This window comes from Pleurodeles waltl, chromosome 9, assembly GCF_031143425.1.
Source record: "Pleurodeles waltl isolate 20211129_DDA chromosome 9, aPleWal1.hap1.20221129, whole genome shotgun sequence".
Taxonomy (NCBI): Eukaryota; Metazoa; Chordata; class Amphibia; order Caudata; family Salamandridae; genus Pleurodeles; species Pleurodeles waltl.
The window spans coordinates 995,343,261-995,360,934 of NC_090448.1; the positions used below are offsets into that span (position 1 = coordinate 995,343,261).

At 41.1% G+C, this 17,674-nt stretch overlaps 1 protein-coding gene across 3 annotated transcripts in view; it reads left to right on the plus strand.

Moving 5' to 3' along the window:
* The window catches only part of DLGAP5 (DLG associated protein 5), a 152,952-nt gene that overhangs the window by 113,788 nt on the left and 21,490 nt on the right, over positions 1–17,674 (plus strand). For all 3 annotated transcript variants that reach the window (XM_069208536.1, XM_069208537.1, XM_069208538.1), the window contains exons 13-17: positions 5,808–5,897; positions 10,356–10,578; positions 12,630–12,834; positions 14,354–14,417; positions 14,563–14,788. In XM_069208536.1, coding sequence (XP_069064637.1) covers positions 5,808–5,897; positions 10,356–10,578; positions 12,630–12,834; positions 14,354–14,417; positions 14,563–14,788 — 808 coding nt within the window. The remainder of the gene's footprint in view (positions 1–5,807; positions 5,898–10,355; positions 10,579–12,629; positions 12,835–14,353; positions 14,418–14,562; positions 14,789–17,674) is intronic.

Genomic DNA, 17,674 nt, shown 5'->3' on the forward strand with positions numbered 1-17,674 from the left:
CGGGCGCTAGGCCTACCCACACAAGTGAGGTATCATTTTTATCGGGAGACTTAGGGGAACGCCGGGGTGGAAGGAAATTTGTGGCTCCTCTCAGATTCCAGAACTTTCTGTCACCGAAATGTGAGGAAAACTTGTTTTTTTAGCCACTTTTTGAGGTTTGCAAAGGATTGTGGGTAACAGAACCTGGTCCGAGCCCCGCGAGTCACCCCTCCTTGTATTGCCCTAGGTCTCTAGTTTTCAGAAATGCACAGGTTTGGTAGGTTTCCCTAGGTGCCGGCTGAGCTAGAGGCCAAAATCTACAGGTAGGCACTTCTCAAAAAACACCTCTGTTTTCTTCCAAAAATTTTGATGTGTCACGTTGCGCTTTGGGGCGTTTCCTGTCGCGGGCGCTAGGCCTACCCACACAAGTGAGGTATCATTTTTATCGGGAGACTTGGGGGAACGCCAGGTGGAAGGAAATTTGTGGCTCCTCTCAGATTCCAGAACTTTCTGTCACCGAAATGTGAGGAAAACTTGTTTTTTTTAGCCACTTTTTGAGGTTTGCAAAGGATTCTGGGTAACAGAACCTGGTCCGAGCCCCGCAAGTCACCCCTCCTTGGATTCCCCTAGGTCTCTAGTTTTCAGAAATGCACAGGTTTGGTAGGTTTCCCTATGTGCCGGCTGAGCTAGAGGCCAAAATCTACAGGTAGGCACTTTGGAAAAAACAGCTGTGTTTTCTATAAAAAAAAATAGGATGTGTCCATGTTGTGTTTTGGGGCATTTCCTGTCGCGGGCACTAGGCCTACCCACACAAGTGAGGTATCATTTCTATCGGGAGACTTGGGGGAACACAGAATAGCAAAACAAGTGTTATTGCCCCTTATCTTTCTCTACATTTTTTCCTTCCAAATATAAGAGAGTGTGTAAAAAAGACGTCTATTTGAGAAATGCCCTGCAATTCACATGCTAGTATGGGCACCTCGGAATTCAGCGATGTGCAAATAACCACTGCTCCTCAAAACCTTATCTTGATCCCATTTTGGAAATGCAAAGGTTTTCTTGATACCTCTTTTTCACTCTTCATATTTCAGCAAATGAATTGCTGTATACCCAGTATAGAATGAAAACCAACTGCAGGGTGCAGCTTATTTATTGGCTCTGGGTACCTAGGGTTCTTGATGAACCTACAAGCCCTTTATATCCCCGCAACCAGAACAGTCCAGCAGACAAAACGGTATATTGCTTTCAGAAATCTGACATCGCAGGAAAAAGTTACAGAGTAAAACATAAAGAAAAATGGCTGTTGTTTTCAGCTCAATTTCAATATTTTTTTATTTCAGCTGTTATTTTCTGTAGGAAAACCTTGTAGGATCTACACAAATGACCCCTTGCTGAATTCAGAATTTTGTCTAGTTTTCAGAAATGTTTAGCATTCCGGGATCCAGCATTGGTTTCACACCCATTCCTGTCACTAACTGGAAGGAGGCTGAAAGCACCAAATATAGTAGAAATGGGGTATGTCCCAGTAAAATGCCAAATTTGTGTTGAAAAATTCGGTTTTCTGATTCAAGTCTGCCCGTTCCTGAAAGGTGGGAAGATAGTGATTTCAGCACCAGAAACCCGTGGTTGATGGCATTTTCAGGGAAAAAACCACAAGCCTTCTTCGGCAGCCCTTTTTTCCCATTTTTTTGGAAAAAACCAAATTTTCACTGTATTTTGGCTATTTTCTTGGTCTCCTCCAGGGGAAACCACCAACTCTGGGTACCATTAGAATCCCTAGGATGTTGGAAAAAAAGGACGCAAATTTGGCGTGGTTAGCTTATGTGGACAAAAAGTTATGAAGCCCTAAGCGCGAACTACCCCAAATAGCCAAAAAAGGGCTCAGCACTGGGGGGGGAAAGGCCCAGCAGCTAAGGGGTTAAGAAGTGAGGTGATTTTCATATTTACCTGAAGACTGTCCCAAAAGCCTGAAGAATGAAGCTGAAGAGGGCCTTGTTAGAATAGTTTATTTAAAAAACATAGTTTGTCAGTCAACAAAATGCACAATTCAGGTCAAATCCATACTGAAACAAAAAATTCACATTTGGAGATAGATTAAACATCTATTTGTGTTATACTTGTACAACTGTGCAGCACTGTTCAAAACCTCAACCATAGTTGGTACAAATTATTTAATGACTTATCACCAGTTGACACTTCTCAGTATGTCTATTGCTATTCAGGTGAACAATATTCAGACATGGTATAGGTATGTTTGACGTGTTACATTAGTGCACCAAGGAGGCATAGTATCATCAGATGCTATTATGACCCATGGATTTATTTCCAGTCAGTCAGGTCTTCCACCAGCTTACTGTCATTCATAGTGTATGTCAGACAAACTTATGCTGTTGACAACTCCTCTGTTTTTCAGTGAGATTACCTACTAGCTACTCCATTTGATATTTGTGTTAGTGGGACAGAGAGTCTCTTCAATTTTATTTTGCTTCTGTGTTGATCAATGACTTTTTCCAGATGGTACACCGTGGGCATGAGGAAGTTGGTAGTTGGCACAGATTCATTACCATGTGACTGAACATAACTGTGTAATTTTGTGGCAAACCCACAACATGTGATGTTTCCCATTGATATTCCCTCATTGATGACCGCTATCACTCCTATTTTGGTCTGTCTTGTGCAGCATCACAGGAGTGACACGTGCAATATGGAAAATATGAATTTGAGACTGATCGTGTTCAAATCACTGTGTATGACACACACATCACTGTATGGAGCGGAGTAGGAGCAACATGCGTATAACAAAATTGAAAACCCACTGGTACAGACAAAGCCTCTAATGTAACTCTGTGGCTAAAATTGACACAGTTCAACAAAACCGAACTTTGAAGGAGCTTTTCTTCAGTCCAAGCCAAAATGATGAACTCCATTCTGACCCTAATGAGTACATTAGAAGGCCACCTTTCTTCTCTGAAGGCTGTAAAAACTTGGGTCATTGAATTTTTGGGCCTCAAGTGATGCCTCTCATGATGTTTCTTCACCCATACAGTTCTCTAACCAAATGTGCATGTGCCTCACTTTGGACGGTTAGAGTACTATGATGCCACTTATGTGGCAGTTGCTTGCTACACAAATGCCAGATAACATAACACACTATTATCAGAACTCCTCTCCCCCTCCCCAAATGCCACTTGGTCTGACTGGACCTTGCACAGTGTAGATGTCTTGACCCCACAGGACAAAAACCCCTTTGTATCTTGACAACCACCCTGTTTCACATATGGTGATCTTACACCAGACAATAAAAGGGATGAAGCCACTGTAGGGAGGTGTATTATTGTCTTCCAGATGAGTTCAGGTTGGTCAGGGTCCTCATTATGCCACCAAAGCAATGACCGCACTTATGACCTTGCAAAGATCTATCTTTATCACCGACCTTTGTAAAGCAGCAATATTGGCTACTATGCATGCTTTTGCAAGCATTGTTCTTAGAGCACATTATAGATGAGTGGTTTTTGGTGGAGAAGTTTTACTCAACTTCTTGCACAAAGTGTCTCTGGGCAGATAATGACTTCCTCCTGGCTTTTATGCTTAGTTGTCAGTTTTTTCAACTAGATTAGATGTGAGTGAATGACAAAGGAAAACTTACTCTCATGAGATTAATGCTACTTTCAGTCTTTCCTCGTCATCCTTTTTAACCGCTCAACCATATCCTCATTCAGACCATACTTTTCAGTAACCTTGCATATTAAACGTGTTGGAGTGTAGTATGATGATCAGCGAGGCAGTTACACAGTTACTGAGTTCATGGGAACTGTAGGATTCTCTAGCATGATGTGCTCATTGTTTAAAGTGACATTCTTCTAAAAAGCCTTCTTTGCAATTGTACCTGTATTGAAACACAAACGGCCCTAGTTGCAGAGTGCAGTCCAACACTTCTCTGTAGTTTATAGAAGTTACTAGTGCCTATCGCATACTAACCCTCACACTCTGCTTGTGAAGGGGATCAGATACTGAAGATTATGATGTGAATGTGCTCAGTGAGTTTAATAAAAGCATATTGGGGTTATGACTTTCAGAAGTAGGACTTGAGGTAGTAGTAACCCCAGGACATACTGTCTCCCAACTACCTGGAGTGAACACCAATGAGACACCCGGGACACAGTAGCCTGTCCACATCTGACACTCCTGTGTGGTGTCCCCTCAACACTACAGAGGTTGGACGTTTGACCAACTCAATTGAAACTCTTGGTGTACTTTCAACTGCGTATATTTGAGCCTTGAGTTTGTGGACTGATGCTACAACAACAAACTTTTCCTGGTGTGAGAATGAAAGTGTCTTTTTATTATTTTTTACTTACATCAGTCCTTTTTTTTTTTTTTTTTTTTTTTTTTTTTTTTTTTTTCATGCCTGTGATATTACCTTTCCTCAACTGGTTAAGGCAGAGCAAGGGCTAAGCATAGTGAATCACTTTGAAGATCTCCTCCAAGATCTCTGTGCCTTTTGACCGAATATGTTCTGCTGAACTAAAATTACTATTTCACGATGTGGCACATGCACTGAATATGTTGTATCAGTCCTCTCGTAATTAATCATTTTAAATGTTCAGTTAATCTTACATTTCAGTCGTTTAAAAAATTAAATAATTGTTCAGCTATCCAAATGTATCTAATGGTTCTTTCAAATCCTCATTAGAGAATGATGTTCCTTCAGTTGCTTACATGCTTCTTATAAGAAGCAGTACTTAACTGCTAAAACTATGGAAGTACGAGTAAAATTGTGTACCATAATGTGGTGGCAGGACTGAAGCAACTTGTCGAAGTCTGCAAACCACCCTTTTAAAATCTAAAATTAGTGTTTGCTGCTAAAAGTTACTGCATGTCACAAGAGCCTCCAATAAAGAACACTAAATTTTAAAGCTAACAACTGATCCTTTTACTATATATGTTGATGTAACAGAAAAATCATTACATTTCCTTGTGGTGCATCAAAAACGAGATCATTTAAGCAAATTTGTTTGTTTTGACTTTTAAATGTTTTCTTTTTTTTTTAAAACAATTGTTATTGATTTTATAGCGCAGGAGCGAAGAAATGCGTCTAGAGCAATCAGTTTTAAAATAAAATGGTGCATCATCAGGCAGTAAAAACTTAAGAGCACAGAACACCGGTTACCACAGTAATGTAGTACGACATGTCCCAGTCCTTATGGTGACACATGGGTATTGTCCCAGCCCCCATCTGTCCCCCCCCCCCCCCCACCCCCCCTCAATATCCCATGGTCCACTGACACATGGCTGCAGCTGTATCCCTCTGTACTCAGCCCAGTACCTCCAGATCTCTGAGTGCTACAGTGGGCAGCCCTGTGATAAATATACCAGACGGACAAGTCCCATGGAATAGTCCATGCTCTTGGCCCATGTCTCTACCGGGGCAGCCTCCGTCGCCTTCCAGGCCTTAGCATTGTCTTTCTAAGCAACCACCAGCCCTAGCCGCAGAAGCGCCTTCTGGTAGTGCTTTACCACCAGTGGACTTCATCCCTGCTGCCAAATTGTCAGTGATGTGAGGAAATACGAGTCTGGGGTCTGGGGATGTTGAAACCTAGAACCCTGTCCAATTACTTTTAAATGGTGTCCAACACCTTTTGCCACACTATTGTATACTGGAGAAGTAGTAAAACATCATAAAAGCACAGTTGTTTGGAGGAATCATCTGGCTTTTGCTGGTCCTAACATACTATCGATGTACAGTTCTTTTCTTACTAAGGAGACATTTGAGATACTGTTGCAATCCATTGTAAATTTCAAAAACCAACATTTGATCCCTTTTTCAGGTAGAAGATGTACTGAAAAAATTTGCAGATCTTGACAAACTTAAGGAAAATGCCTGGCAACAAGTAAACATCCAAGCTAAAAAGGTTAAGGTAATCTGCCTATTTTTACGAATACTTTAGAAAAAGATTTGAGCAATTTTGACAAATGGTAAAATGTAGATGTTTAACTGTTACCCTTCAGTGTTTTAGTCGTAGTATAATTGGTGAAATTTAAAGGTGACCATGAAAGTATGAATTTGTTGCTACCCCTGTGCATTGGGGAGTTTTATGGGTACACTGGATTTTGAATCTGGACATATTAAAAAAAAAAAATTGCTGTTTTTAGAGTCTTTGTAGTTCTGAGGCATGAGCAGCACCACCTAATACACTTATGTGGACTAGCTCAACCCCCCAACACCTTCCATGTATGTTGTATTTTTGTAGCCCAAAAGGCAGAACACTTGTCATGTAATGTTCATTAAAGAGGCAAGTCTTCAACTATTTCCTAAATTGAAGCAATACTGGGGTGGTCCTGACAGATACAGCAATGTTGTTCCAGATGCAGAGTGCATAGGTGGAGAAGGGCTGTTGTCTTGTTTTTCCTTTTTACACTTCTTAGTCTGCGTTCTAATGATGTGCTGGCTGCAGATGTGCCAAGGCTTCCAGAAATGCTGAGCTTGTCTGCTAGATCAGAGGATGCGCAAGTCGTAATACCTTTGTATATGATGCAGCTGGTTCTGAAGACGGTGTGGGCTGCATGAGGTGTAAATAGAGATGTGATACTATTTCTTCAGGCCCTGTATGAAATATGGTGTAAGGTGCCCTTCAGAGGTGCCAGCGTGGAGTCTGAAAGGTCATACAGCAGGACAATAACACCATCCAAGTGTGACAGTACAAGGCTTAAACAGCATTTCTGAAGTTGCTTTCTGGAATAAAATGTTTCACTTTCTTTAGAAGAGATAGTGGACACCAGGCAGGTGGGTTTAAGAAAAAAAAAAAAAAAAATCATTTGACCTTGAAAAAAAGGTTGGTGTCCAGGCTGACCTTGCAGAAATGCTTGATCTATTCTGTAAATGTTCAGGTAATGCAGACAGCTTTTGTTGTGGGGCTGGAATATGGAATGTTGTTTTTTATGAATAGCAGACACCACAGCTATAGAAAAAAACATTCTGCATAGTGGAGGACTTCAGGATAACACCAAATGATCCTTGCAAAACAGCCTTATCTCCAGCATCTGCCTTTCCAACAATTGTTTCCTTTCTAGTCCACAACATGACAGTTAACAATAACGACTGTTTGTAAGGCTGCATATAGACTTGTAGCACATTAGACTCGGCAGACGCCCTCTTCCTCCAGAACAAACAAAAGCAATGCAGGACATGCAGTATATTTTAGAACTAAATTCCTGGAAAGGGATGTTAGAAAAATAAAGAAAGAACAAACAGGTAAGACTAACACAACTCAAACCAGGGAGGTAAAAACATAAGACGTGATAATGAGCGAAGGAGAAAGAATAAATATACTAACCTATAGCATGCTTAAGTGTAATTATAAATAACATTATAAAGATGGTAAGTTATGTTGAAAACAGAAAATATCTATTAACTAAGTTTGTTTTCATTCAAGTGGGGGGGGGGGGGGGGAGGGCATTTTTATCTCCTGGATTGTGATTCCAAATACTGAGATTCACTAAGCCTCTTCGGTTCACAATCTCTCACAATATTCCCTTTCAAGACAACGCCACCAGTATATTTCAAAAACTGAGTTACTCCACCAATCTTCAGCGTCCACTCTTGGTACATTGGACCTTTCTTCAGTGATCATGAAAGGCCCACTTGCAAACCATCACCTACACATCACACAAGTTTATTTTCTCCGTACTTGCAGTCAGATCTGCTCTTGTAGTTCTCTTGATTCCTCCTGATCTTCTTTCGTGGTGCTTTGTTAAAAACCACTCCCACCTTGCTCTCTCTCCATTCAACCGCTCTGGGTGCATCCTGTTTACAACCACTCTTCCTTTTAATAACTGGAAATGAGTTTGGTCAATCACTGTGTTAGGCTTATTCCTGTGAGCACCACATTTTCCCTTAAAACTTCCTTCAAAGGACACCAGCTATGTACTGCTTAGTGTACGTACCTTATGATCAGTCTTTTCTTGGTCTCAGCTAAACCGTTTACCTGGGGAAACTAAAGAGTCGTTAAGTGTGTAACCACCAGATCTCTCAAACTCCTGCATAACTGAGGATATGAATTGCAGTCCAATATTGGAGATGATGTTTTTAGGAACGCCCTCTCTAGAAACTTCATATTTAAAAAAAAAAAACAGCACAGTTTGGTTGCTCACAGCACTGACACAACCGTGTGAAAACCATCTAGAAGTACAGTCCACCAAAATGAATCCCAAACCTTTCCGAAGTGTGCAGTAGACTAAGCAGACCACCAATATCCAATACCAGCTTACTCCATTGCCTTCCCAGTACCTCTAAAGGTGACCATGGAGTTCACCTGGCCTTCTAACACTTCTCATAACAATTACATTGTATGCCATTTCTTACCACCAACTCTACCATATGATCCATTTGTGGGCACCAGTAACTTGCTTGCACCCATGATACATAAATTCCTTTATCCTATGTCGGGGGTCTCACACAGGCAGCTGAGACTGTCCGCTGTCTAAATTTGTCAAAGCCAAGTAAATTATGTGAAAGATAAATTCTGACCCCTTCAATCCATCCACTGATCTATAAAGTGGCTCTCACTCCCTATACCCTAAACGAAAATAGCCAATAATCTATAGTCCATCCCTACTACAAATTGCAACCCCCATAGATAGAATTTTAAATGCTGCCTACCTCAAGTGCATTCTAGTGTGTATCTTTCTACTACAGAGTAATTCTCTTCTGCTCCCTTCACTGTCCTAGAGGTGAAAGCCACCTTTTTCTTCGCTATTCTCTGCAACACCACCCTCTAACCCTTTAAACTTTCATCTGTAGTCAAAATGGTCTTTTCAAACATGCCAAAATGACCAAATGTGGGTAACTTCCCAATACACAATTTAAGCACTAGCACACCTAAACATACAAATGTATCTCATTTCTTAAAAACTGCTTTATAGCATACAATACACTAGCAAAATTTCAAATGAATTTACTGTAATATTCAAGTAAACTTGCATTTCTCCCTTTTCAGAGACAGGCCATTCCCTTTTAACCTTTAACACTTTGAATAGTACTGTAGCATGATCATCTCTGTTAGTGTCAAAAACTAAAATGTCAGCTTGAAAAAGTTTCATTTTTGCAGTACCCTCCAAAACTTTCACCATTATATGTTGAAAATATGCTGTCGCCGGTGCCAAACCAAACGAGCATGTACAAAACGCTATGCTCTTTACAGTGTAATGGATGAAGTATCTGAATATCACTACCTCATATGCAGCTGAAATATCCATCACACTAAACACCCTGCAACAATACTTCTCCACAGTATTGGGCAGTGGTTTATCCATCCACCCTCATGGAGGTCGGTGCACATCCTGATACTTTTTCCACTATGATTGATACCGAAACAAATGAGGTGAGCCACTTGAAGATTTTGTCTGATCACGCCTTCTTCTAATAATCATTAGAGCTCCTTTCTTAATAGACCTAACGTTGAGGGAACTTACAAACTTAGTGCACTACTCAAGTAAGTGTGCCTTGCCCCTTCCTTGATTATTATGAGGGGTCTAACCCCTTTGATTGGCCCACTTTATCTTTAAAAACGTTTTTTTTTTATTTTTATTTTTTATAAATGATGTCCTCCTCACCCATTCTGTTTACCATCAATGCTTGCTGTGGTATGTTGGGATTATGCAAGACGCCCAAATCCGTCGGGTGTCTCCACCCCAGTAACTTAGCGTCTTTCTTGGTGACATAAACATAAACCCATGTTTCTCTCCTTCAAAAATGTATCATCATAGGTACCCATCCAATCAAATCTATAGTGGCACCCCATACCCAAATAGTATAATAATGGGTTCCATTATTCCACCCTTACCATAAACTTCCTTCCAGATCGTTACGTACCAACTTGTACGGTGAACTAGAATCTGCAAAATTACACACTGGTAAAATGGCCAATCTTTCTACATTTCCGACACCTAGTACTTTCGCATAACTGGGACTGTTTGCAGTTAAGCAGTCTTTGACAGCTGCTCAAGTTTTGCAGTTGTTAAACCTTGAAGGAGAAAATTTGTTGCTCTCTATTTATTTTCCATTCTGAGAAATCTTAATATTTTGCATCTAATATAGTTGTGTGAATTGACATATAGTGTAATCAAATATATCTGAACCTATTTGTTGTTACAATATGGACCAAAATAATTGGGTACTTTTTTAAACCCGGTGTTTTGGACTGATATTGTCAATCTGATTCCCCCTCCTAATGTCATCTCAATAGTATGATTCAATTGGCATTGTTTTGTATAGATGACAAGTGTTCTGGTGATCCTTTAGGATGTTTTAGCGATGGACATAACATTCTTTCTTCAGTAATCATGTATAATAGTCGCATTCTTCTTTTTTTTAATAGAAAAAGATGGCCCCAGTTGCAGCATCAAAACCAAACCAGGGAGACAATGCAAGGACAGCAGCCCGAAACAGACTTGCTGCAATCAAGGCTGCAATGAAAAATAAAATGAAGCAGGAAGATATATTGCCTGAATCATCAGACTCTCAAGCAACAAAAGATGCAAACATAGTTGTGTTTGATGCTGGGTTTTTTAAAGTTGAGAGTCCAGCAAAATCCATTCAGAGTAAGGAAGTCTATTTCTACTGCAAAACGTTTTCTGTGTTACCACTTTTATTTTCTGTTTATGTACCAGTCGACAAATATGTTTTGCAATTTGGTTGTGTTTCTTACTTGTATTACATATCTCTGTAGAGCAAGAGCCCAGCAGTGCTTACCACTATATATGGCATAAATTAGTTTCTTTGGCAGTCTTGCAATCCAAGTTGGCAAAGAAGCCCTGCAGTATTTTGTGTCCTACTCATTTTATGTTCCTCTCGACGTAGATCCTCGACCTTTAGTCACACTTTCTTGGATGTTGAAAGAGGTATGCAAGAGCACACAGCAGGTCCCTAGCCTGCAACCTTGCATTTACTGAAATCTTAATGCCTAGCTATCTTATTTTACTCCCGACTTAGGATCAGGGATGATGCTACGTGATTTATTTTTTTATTTTATTTTTTTTAATTTTTTTTACCATTGTCAATTCAAGTACTAATAGTTTTCGCTTGGTTTGTTTTGTGTATGCACATTGTTCCACTGCAACTACATTACATCTGGGTAATTCTACTAAAACTCATTAACATGCTGCAAGATCTAAAGGTGTCCAATTTCTGTGGGTCATACTAACAAAATTCAAGCATAATGCCTTTAGTGATGTAACCTAGTAAGCTTCTCTGTGTTTTGCTGGGGGGTTTGTCGTCACTTTGCCAAAAGTCTTACATCTATAGAACAGTCAGTATAGATGGGAAACCTTTTGTAGTGATGCAGACAACTTTGAAGTTACTTTAATCGCACCTTGGGGAATTAGTTCTTTTGTCACCAAGAGAACAACTTGATCATACGGAGAGGGGGGGAGGAGGAAGTGGGGGGGAGGGGAGGGCAGGGCAGTTTGGAACTGCTGGGAATGACAATGTATTTAGTGGCCCCTATTTTATGACTACAAAAGACCTGTTTTAGTAAGGCTCGAAATACAGTCGTCATGGAGCAAAGGTATGATCCATTAGAAATTAAGTAGGTAATTTAAGTCATTTGGAAAAACTCACAACCGCAAACCAAAAGAACAAATGTGCCCCTGAGAGGACTGGTAGTCTATACTCCATGGAAATCAGCACAGGGCAAATGGTTGAACCTAGAGGCCATTTTTCACAAAAGTGTTAGAACTGGGAAGTAGTAGCCTGACCATTAGGTCCTTTGACAACTGCATTGCAGACAAGTCAGTGCAGGTCAGAGCAGACAGCAGAAAGAAGTAGTGATATAATTGCTGAATTTGGAATCGTGAGACCTGGAAGGCAATCCCTACTTCAACACTACCAAAAAGTGTTCTGAGCAAATTACTACATTTCCCTGTACCTTTAAAATTGCAGGTATGCCAAATGTAATTGTGTAATGGAGATTTGTGAAATACAAATGTGTAAAAGCCTTCTTCATGGCCACTCTCAAATAGTCTCCCAGCTGCTCCCTTTTGCTATGACTTGTTACTCCCCAGCTACATTTGCCCTGTAAAGATTCTTGTGATAGCTATGTACACAGCACAAAATCATGATTCTAACCAGAGCTCTTCCACATTCCTTAGCCTCAGTTGGTGGACTGGGTGGTAGTGTCCTTGAACCATATCTTGTTGCCTTGTGGATGCCTAACTGCCTCTGGGTATTGAGCCTGGGGGCGTAAATGCAAATACAAGATATTCTGTTAGCCATTGGGCAGCTGAATTTGTGGTGTATTCTCCTCTTTATGCAAGATGCTTCCAATAGATCAAGTGAAAAAACGTTTGTTTTCTACAAAGCGTGTGTGTTTTTCCCTGAAATGTATGTGGGAAACTTAAAACGAAGCCTGCCCCTACAGTGTCTAGCAAACATAACGCAAAGTGTACCTCTACAGTTTCAACAAATGTGTTTAGAATAACAGGGGGTAAGATTAAACGCTTTCAGGTTTATAGACGAGTGCGTTCAAAACAATGCATTTCCAAGTAATGGAAAGTGGCAACCTACTTTACCTACCAGTTACATATACATCTCACATAGAAGCTTTTAAAAGTTGATGTCCTTGGCTGAATGTTGTGCTTTATCTTTTTAACAGGGCCATCATCCAAAGTCAGCAAGAGCAGCTTGTCGCAAAGCATTGGTGCAGAACTGGAAGGTTCTGTATCAAAAGTTTCGGACTTGCAAAGCATTGAGCCAGAGTGCGTCTCTGGTGGCCAGCCTGAACAGTTGTCTGAAACAGCAAATCTACTGCTTGCTTCTGTTAAGAAGGTTCTGTTTGGCAGCACAGACAATTTGCAAAGGTAACACTAAATATTAATCTGTAAATCAAGTTCCAGTATTTGCCAGCATTGGTTAATGATTCTAGAATTCCTCCCACATAGCCCCCCCACTCTGCTGGAGATTTTGTGAGTCCTCATGTCCACCTCTTGGTCTTTGAGTAGGCATCTAATGGGGATTTGAGATTAGGTCATTATCTTGTTGTCTGTTGGTGCTGTCCACTGGAGTTTAGAAGATTCATTAGCTTCCAGATGACCTTGTCCCCGATTAACTTCTTTACATGTTTTGTGTCCATAGAGACCCACCTCATACTTCGCCAAATATTTGTTTACAGAGATTTTTCTTCCTCTTAATGTTCTACCTTTCCCCTCTTTAAATGACTGAGGTGATAGCCATCTATGTTCTACCTCCTACTCACCAAACAACTTACTTTTACTTTCTCTCTCATGGGCTAAGATCAGCAGTTTAATGTTTCTAATTGAATGTATTACTTCCTGTGCCTAACAAATGATTTATTTTAGGCATTTTTAATACCCATGTGGATGATTTGGTTATCCTCACATACCCCACTGTATTAACACTCTGCACTGTTACTCAACTAATCCATTCAGTAACTCGCACAACTGAAAACATTCTTGACTTAGTTACTGGCTTGGACGCAAGCTCTTCATCAACTGAAATATTCCCATCTGGTCTGAAAGATCGTCACTAGGGAAAATTGGTAATGCCAATAAGAACAACTTTAAAATAGCACATCAATCATAAAATCATGTCTAGAGACAGGAGAAAAATCTCTCAAAGTTATGGTGTGCCAGTGTTATACTTCCACACAAACACCATAACTAATGCATCTGATTCTGCTGCTAAACTGGTCTTATTGCTTGGCTCTATCCCCCTCCCAGACAAGTAAAATAGTTTTAAACATTCACCTTGATTCTACGATGGCCTTTAAATTCATTTTTTTTTTTTTTTTAAGAAAAAAATGGTACAACGTGTGCCGAATGCATCTGCCTGCGCTCCTATGATGCTATGCTCAAAGAAAACTATAAATATGCACTCCACAAATATAAACTTACAAACTGACCATACTACCTAGTAGAATTCTGACGGCTGGTAAAGTGTGGTGTTTTTTTTATTTTTTTTATTTTATTGACAATTTATGCTCCAATAAGTTTAACAAGTGATACTCTTTGCGCCCAACAATTCTGTGTAGACCGTGCTATTTTGATGTTTAAAAAAAAAAAAAAAAGTATACAATTATGAAGCTAGTGCAAAAAGTTCTTTAAACTCCAGTCTTGCAATAACTCCTACTTTCCACCCTGCGAAAAGTCAGATTTTCAACTAAGACATTACTGTGCTCCCCCAATTAATATTGCACTGCACGGAGAGTTCTTGTTTCAGTTATAATCCTATGTATATATGTTAAAATACATTTTATATATAAATCTGCATGATTACAAATATGCTGAATAGAAGACTCTCAAGTTGAGATTGGGTGTCTTTGCTGTGACTTTGGAATAAGCAATACAGTTTTTCTTCTAGTGTTTCAAGAGCAGATGAAGTGTGCCCAATGGTTGAAGAACTTGATCCTACCTTACTACCTGTTGTGAGTGATTTGTGCATTCTTTTTTTCCACATATCCTTCATATAACATTCAGATCATTCTTCCTCAAGTTGAAGCTAATGTTTTCCAAATCTTTCTATCTAACCTCACCTACTGTCCCTGCTCTTCAATTTATTTCCTCTTCCAGAAAGCGGATTCAGCCAATGAGGAGCAATTGCCTGCCAATGTGATATGCACTCCAGGCCTTGGTCAACAGCAAGAGGATGCTTTAAAGCCAGCCACAGATAATCCAGAAGGAGATGTCATCGAATCTTTAGAGTACCCTAAGATGCAAGCTGATGTAATGTGCAGTCCACCCTCAGCCAGTGTCACTATGACAGGAGAATCCGAAATGTTGGCGACTGAGAAACCAGGTTGGTTTGTGTGTCCTAATACGGATCAGTGCTGATGAAAAATGTGGGTGTCTGTGAAAAGAGGGTGGCCGAAGTAATTAGGGGGCACAGCTTAAACATGTAAACGTAATTTCTGTGATACCTGTCGTGTGCTATCCCACCCATATTGTGATTCTGCTGAGCTTCCTGTTATTGCATACAGATATATAACTAAACAGCTGACATACATCTAAAACCAGCCAGCACTATTGGTCTTGTCAGTGGTTATTAGCTGTTGAAGATAAGTGAGTAACTACAATGATTTTGTTGTGAATATTACTGACAATGTTCCAATTCTTAGGTTGTGAGCCTGAATTAAACATGAGTGAGGTGAGTGGAAGGGTGGTGGTTTTCAATTTGGTTATGTTCACACTGTTAGACATGTACTCCCTGATTTAGTCCACATCTCGTCCACCTGAATACCTTACTCCTACTCTTTCCTCTTCAGCACCCTCATGCATGTACGTCCTTGCATCTCCTCCACGTCACTATCCCACAAATACATGAAGCGCCCACTCACTTGCAAACGCTGCATTTTCTTGTACTTTCGCCTTGTTGATTTGTTTGACAACTGTGTACCTCCTTCACACACATTTAAACAGAATCACAATTGAACTTGAATACGTGTCCATTCCATATGTTAGAACACCATTTTGCCCCACCGACAATTACTGTGAGAAACTAGCACCTCCTTCAACCACAACCGCAGAGCTTTCAATTGTGCCTGGAGGCGACTCACTTCGAAAGTATACACTTCAAGAAAATATGTTAACACAAAAAAATACAGAAGCGCAACATCCTAGAAATGGCTAACTCTCAGGGAATGCAGGATTTAAGGGAGCATGTGAGACATGGGCAGGAATTCTATCCCAGACATGGATTACTTGTTTACTTAATTGTACATAAATCCATCAGTGTTTGTGGCAGTAAAGGCAAGGGCGTGAACATGGGCCCAAAAGGGACGCGTCTCAATGTCGGTTTCGGTTACTACGAGGTCTGAGACCCGGCCCTCTTAAAGCCCTGGTATGTATGCTTTTGTCACGTGGGGCATGTTATAATTAACTATGTTACCGGTGAGTAACTGGTATCTTTGCTGCAGCAGCTTGGTTTCTCAATATCCCGCCGAGCATGATGTGCTAATGGAGCTGGACAAAGCTTTTCCATCTTTGGCTCGAACAGCCTCACAATATTGAGTGATTTCTCACATTTCTTACGCACCCACTACCCAGAGGTCTGTAGACACAAGCCTGATTACTTAGAATATATGTTACGAGAGGTGAGCAAGATGGTCGCCTCTTTGGATGTCGCCAGCGGTATCTCGGTACCTCGGACCTCAGATGTCATGAGGAGTTAGCGCGGCGAGTGGGATGCATATCGCCGGTACCTGACGGTAAAGTCTTCGTTGTGTTTTTGATTTGTATGTTTTTTCTCCACGACGATAACCACGCCTCTGCCAGAACTATAAGCTGTGGTGGCATACTAAGCAACTAAAAGACGGCTGAATGCAGGGCGGATTTAGAGGTACATTGTCTAAGGGGGCCAGGATAGGCCCGATATTGATATTTAGTGGAACTGCTAAAGAGATGTCGAACATTGGCGAACATTAGCTCAAAACATTGGTGAATTGTTTAGAGCCTGGTCTCTGTTTTGGTCTATGCAGTTGGAAATGGCACCCAAAAGTGCAAGAAATGTGGCAGACAAAACTGAGTGTACGCCAGGCACATATGGCAAAAGAGCGAAGTGATGGCCATTCCGGCGGGAAACGGGCTCTGGGGGGGGGGGGTTAACAAAAGCTGGTTGAAAGATCAACGCCGGGGCCATGAGAGATGCGAAGGTTAAACTCAGAGGTGCCCAGCCCGATAACAAGTCAAGAGACAAATTGCAGAGTAAGACACAGCCAAGTATAACAAACTTTCTGGCTTATGAGGATCCAGGTCCCATACTTAAGGATTCCCCCCTATCTCTACGGAAGTCTCGAGGGGGCAAGCAGCGGAGAATTGGGTTTATGCATGGATGCCAAACTTGGGGAGAACAGCCTGGGCTCTAGAAATCCACAAGACTGTGGGGAGGGGCAGATGAGTAAGGCTATGCAGCCGGAGCCGAAAATAAGGCGGTCTGATCATCTCGTTGCTCACAATAATATACAAGAGCAAGAAAGGGCAAAAGAAACCCAAAGCTTGATTGAAGGGTGTCCCGAATCTTGTGTCAAAAAGAGGACGGCGCAGGAAAGGACAGGAGCTGCCGCGGGGGAGGATGTGGATAAAAACTGGTCATCGGAGATCGAAAAAGTAGAGTATGATGAAAGAAATGGTGACTGGCTAAAGGATAGAGGAGATAAATTCTATTCGCTGACGGAAGAATCAGAAGCAATGAGCAGCGGATATGATTTGAACGAGGAGGGCGGTAGCGGCTCATCATAGGCTGAGAGTCTGTCCCCTGTAACGGGACCCACGGTGCAGCCGCAACGCCGGCATCATAACCACATAAAGTCCAGAACCAGCTCAGTTGGTGTCACGGACTCTCCTGCAGCGAGGCTCAAGTGGGATTACTCAGGAATCAGACTGTCACAATCTGAGAGGGCCCTTCAGGCCCCTAGTGATATGGCTTTGACTCTTAATCTAACTGCAAGTGAAAATTGCCCGGATGAGCAGGCGAACAATATGGCTAGTTCTGACACCAAAATGCTAGTTAATTTACGGTACCGTGAGGGAATTGCAAACTGAGACACTGGCAGAGAATCGAAAAGCCCAAGTGGCCACCAAACAACTGCAAGTCACGGTCCGGAAGATAGCCAAATCGTGTTCTGAAATAGAGAAATTGAACACGGTTGAGAATCGAACCTCAGTGGTAGAGGGGGAGATGGCGGCT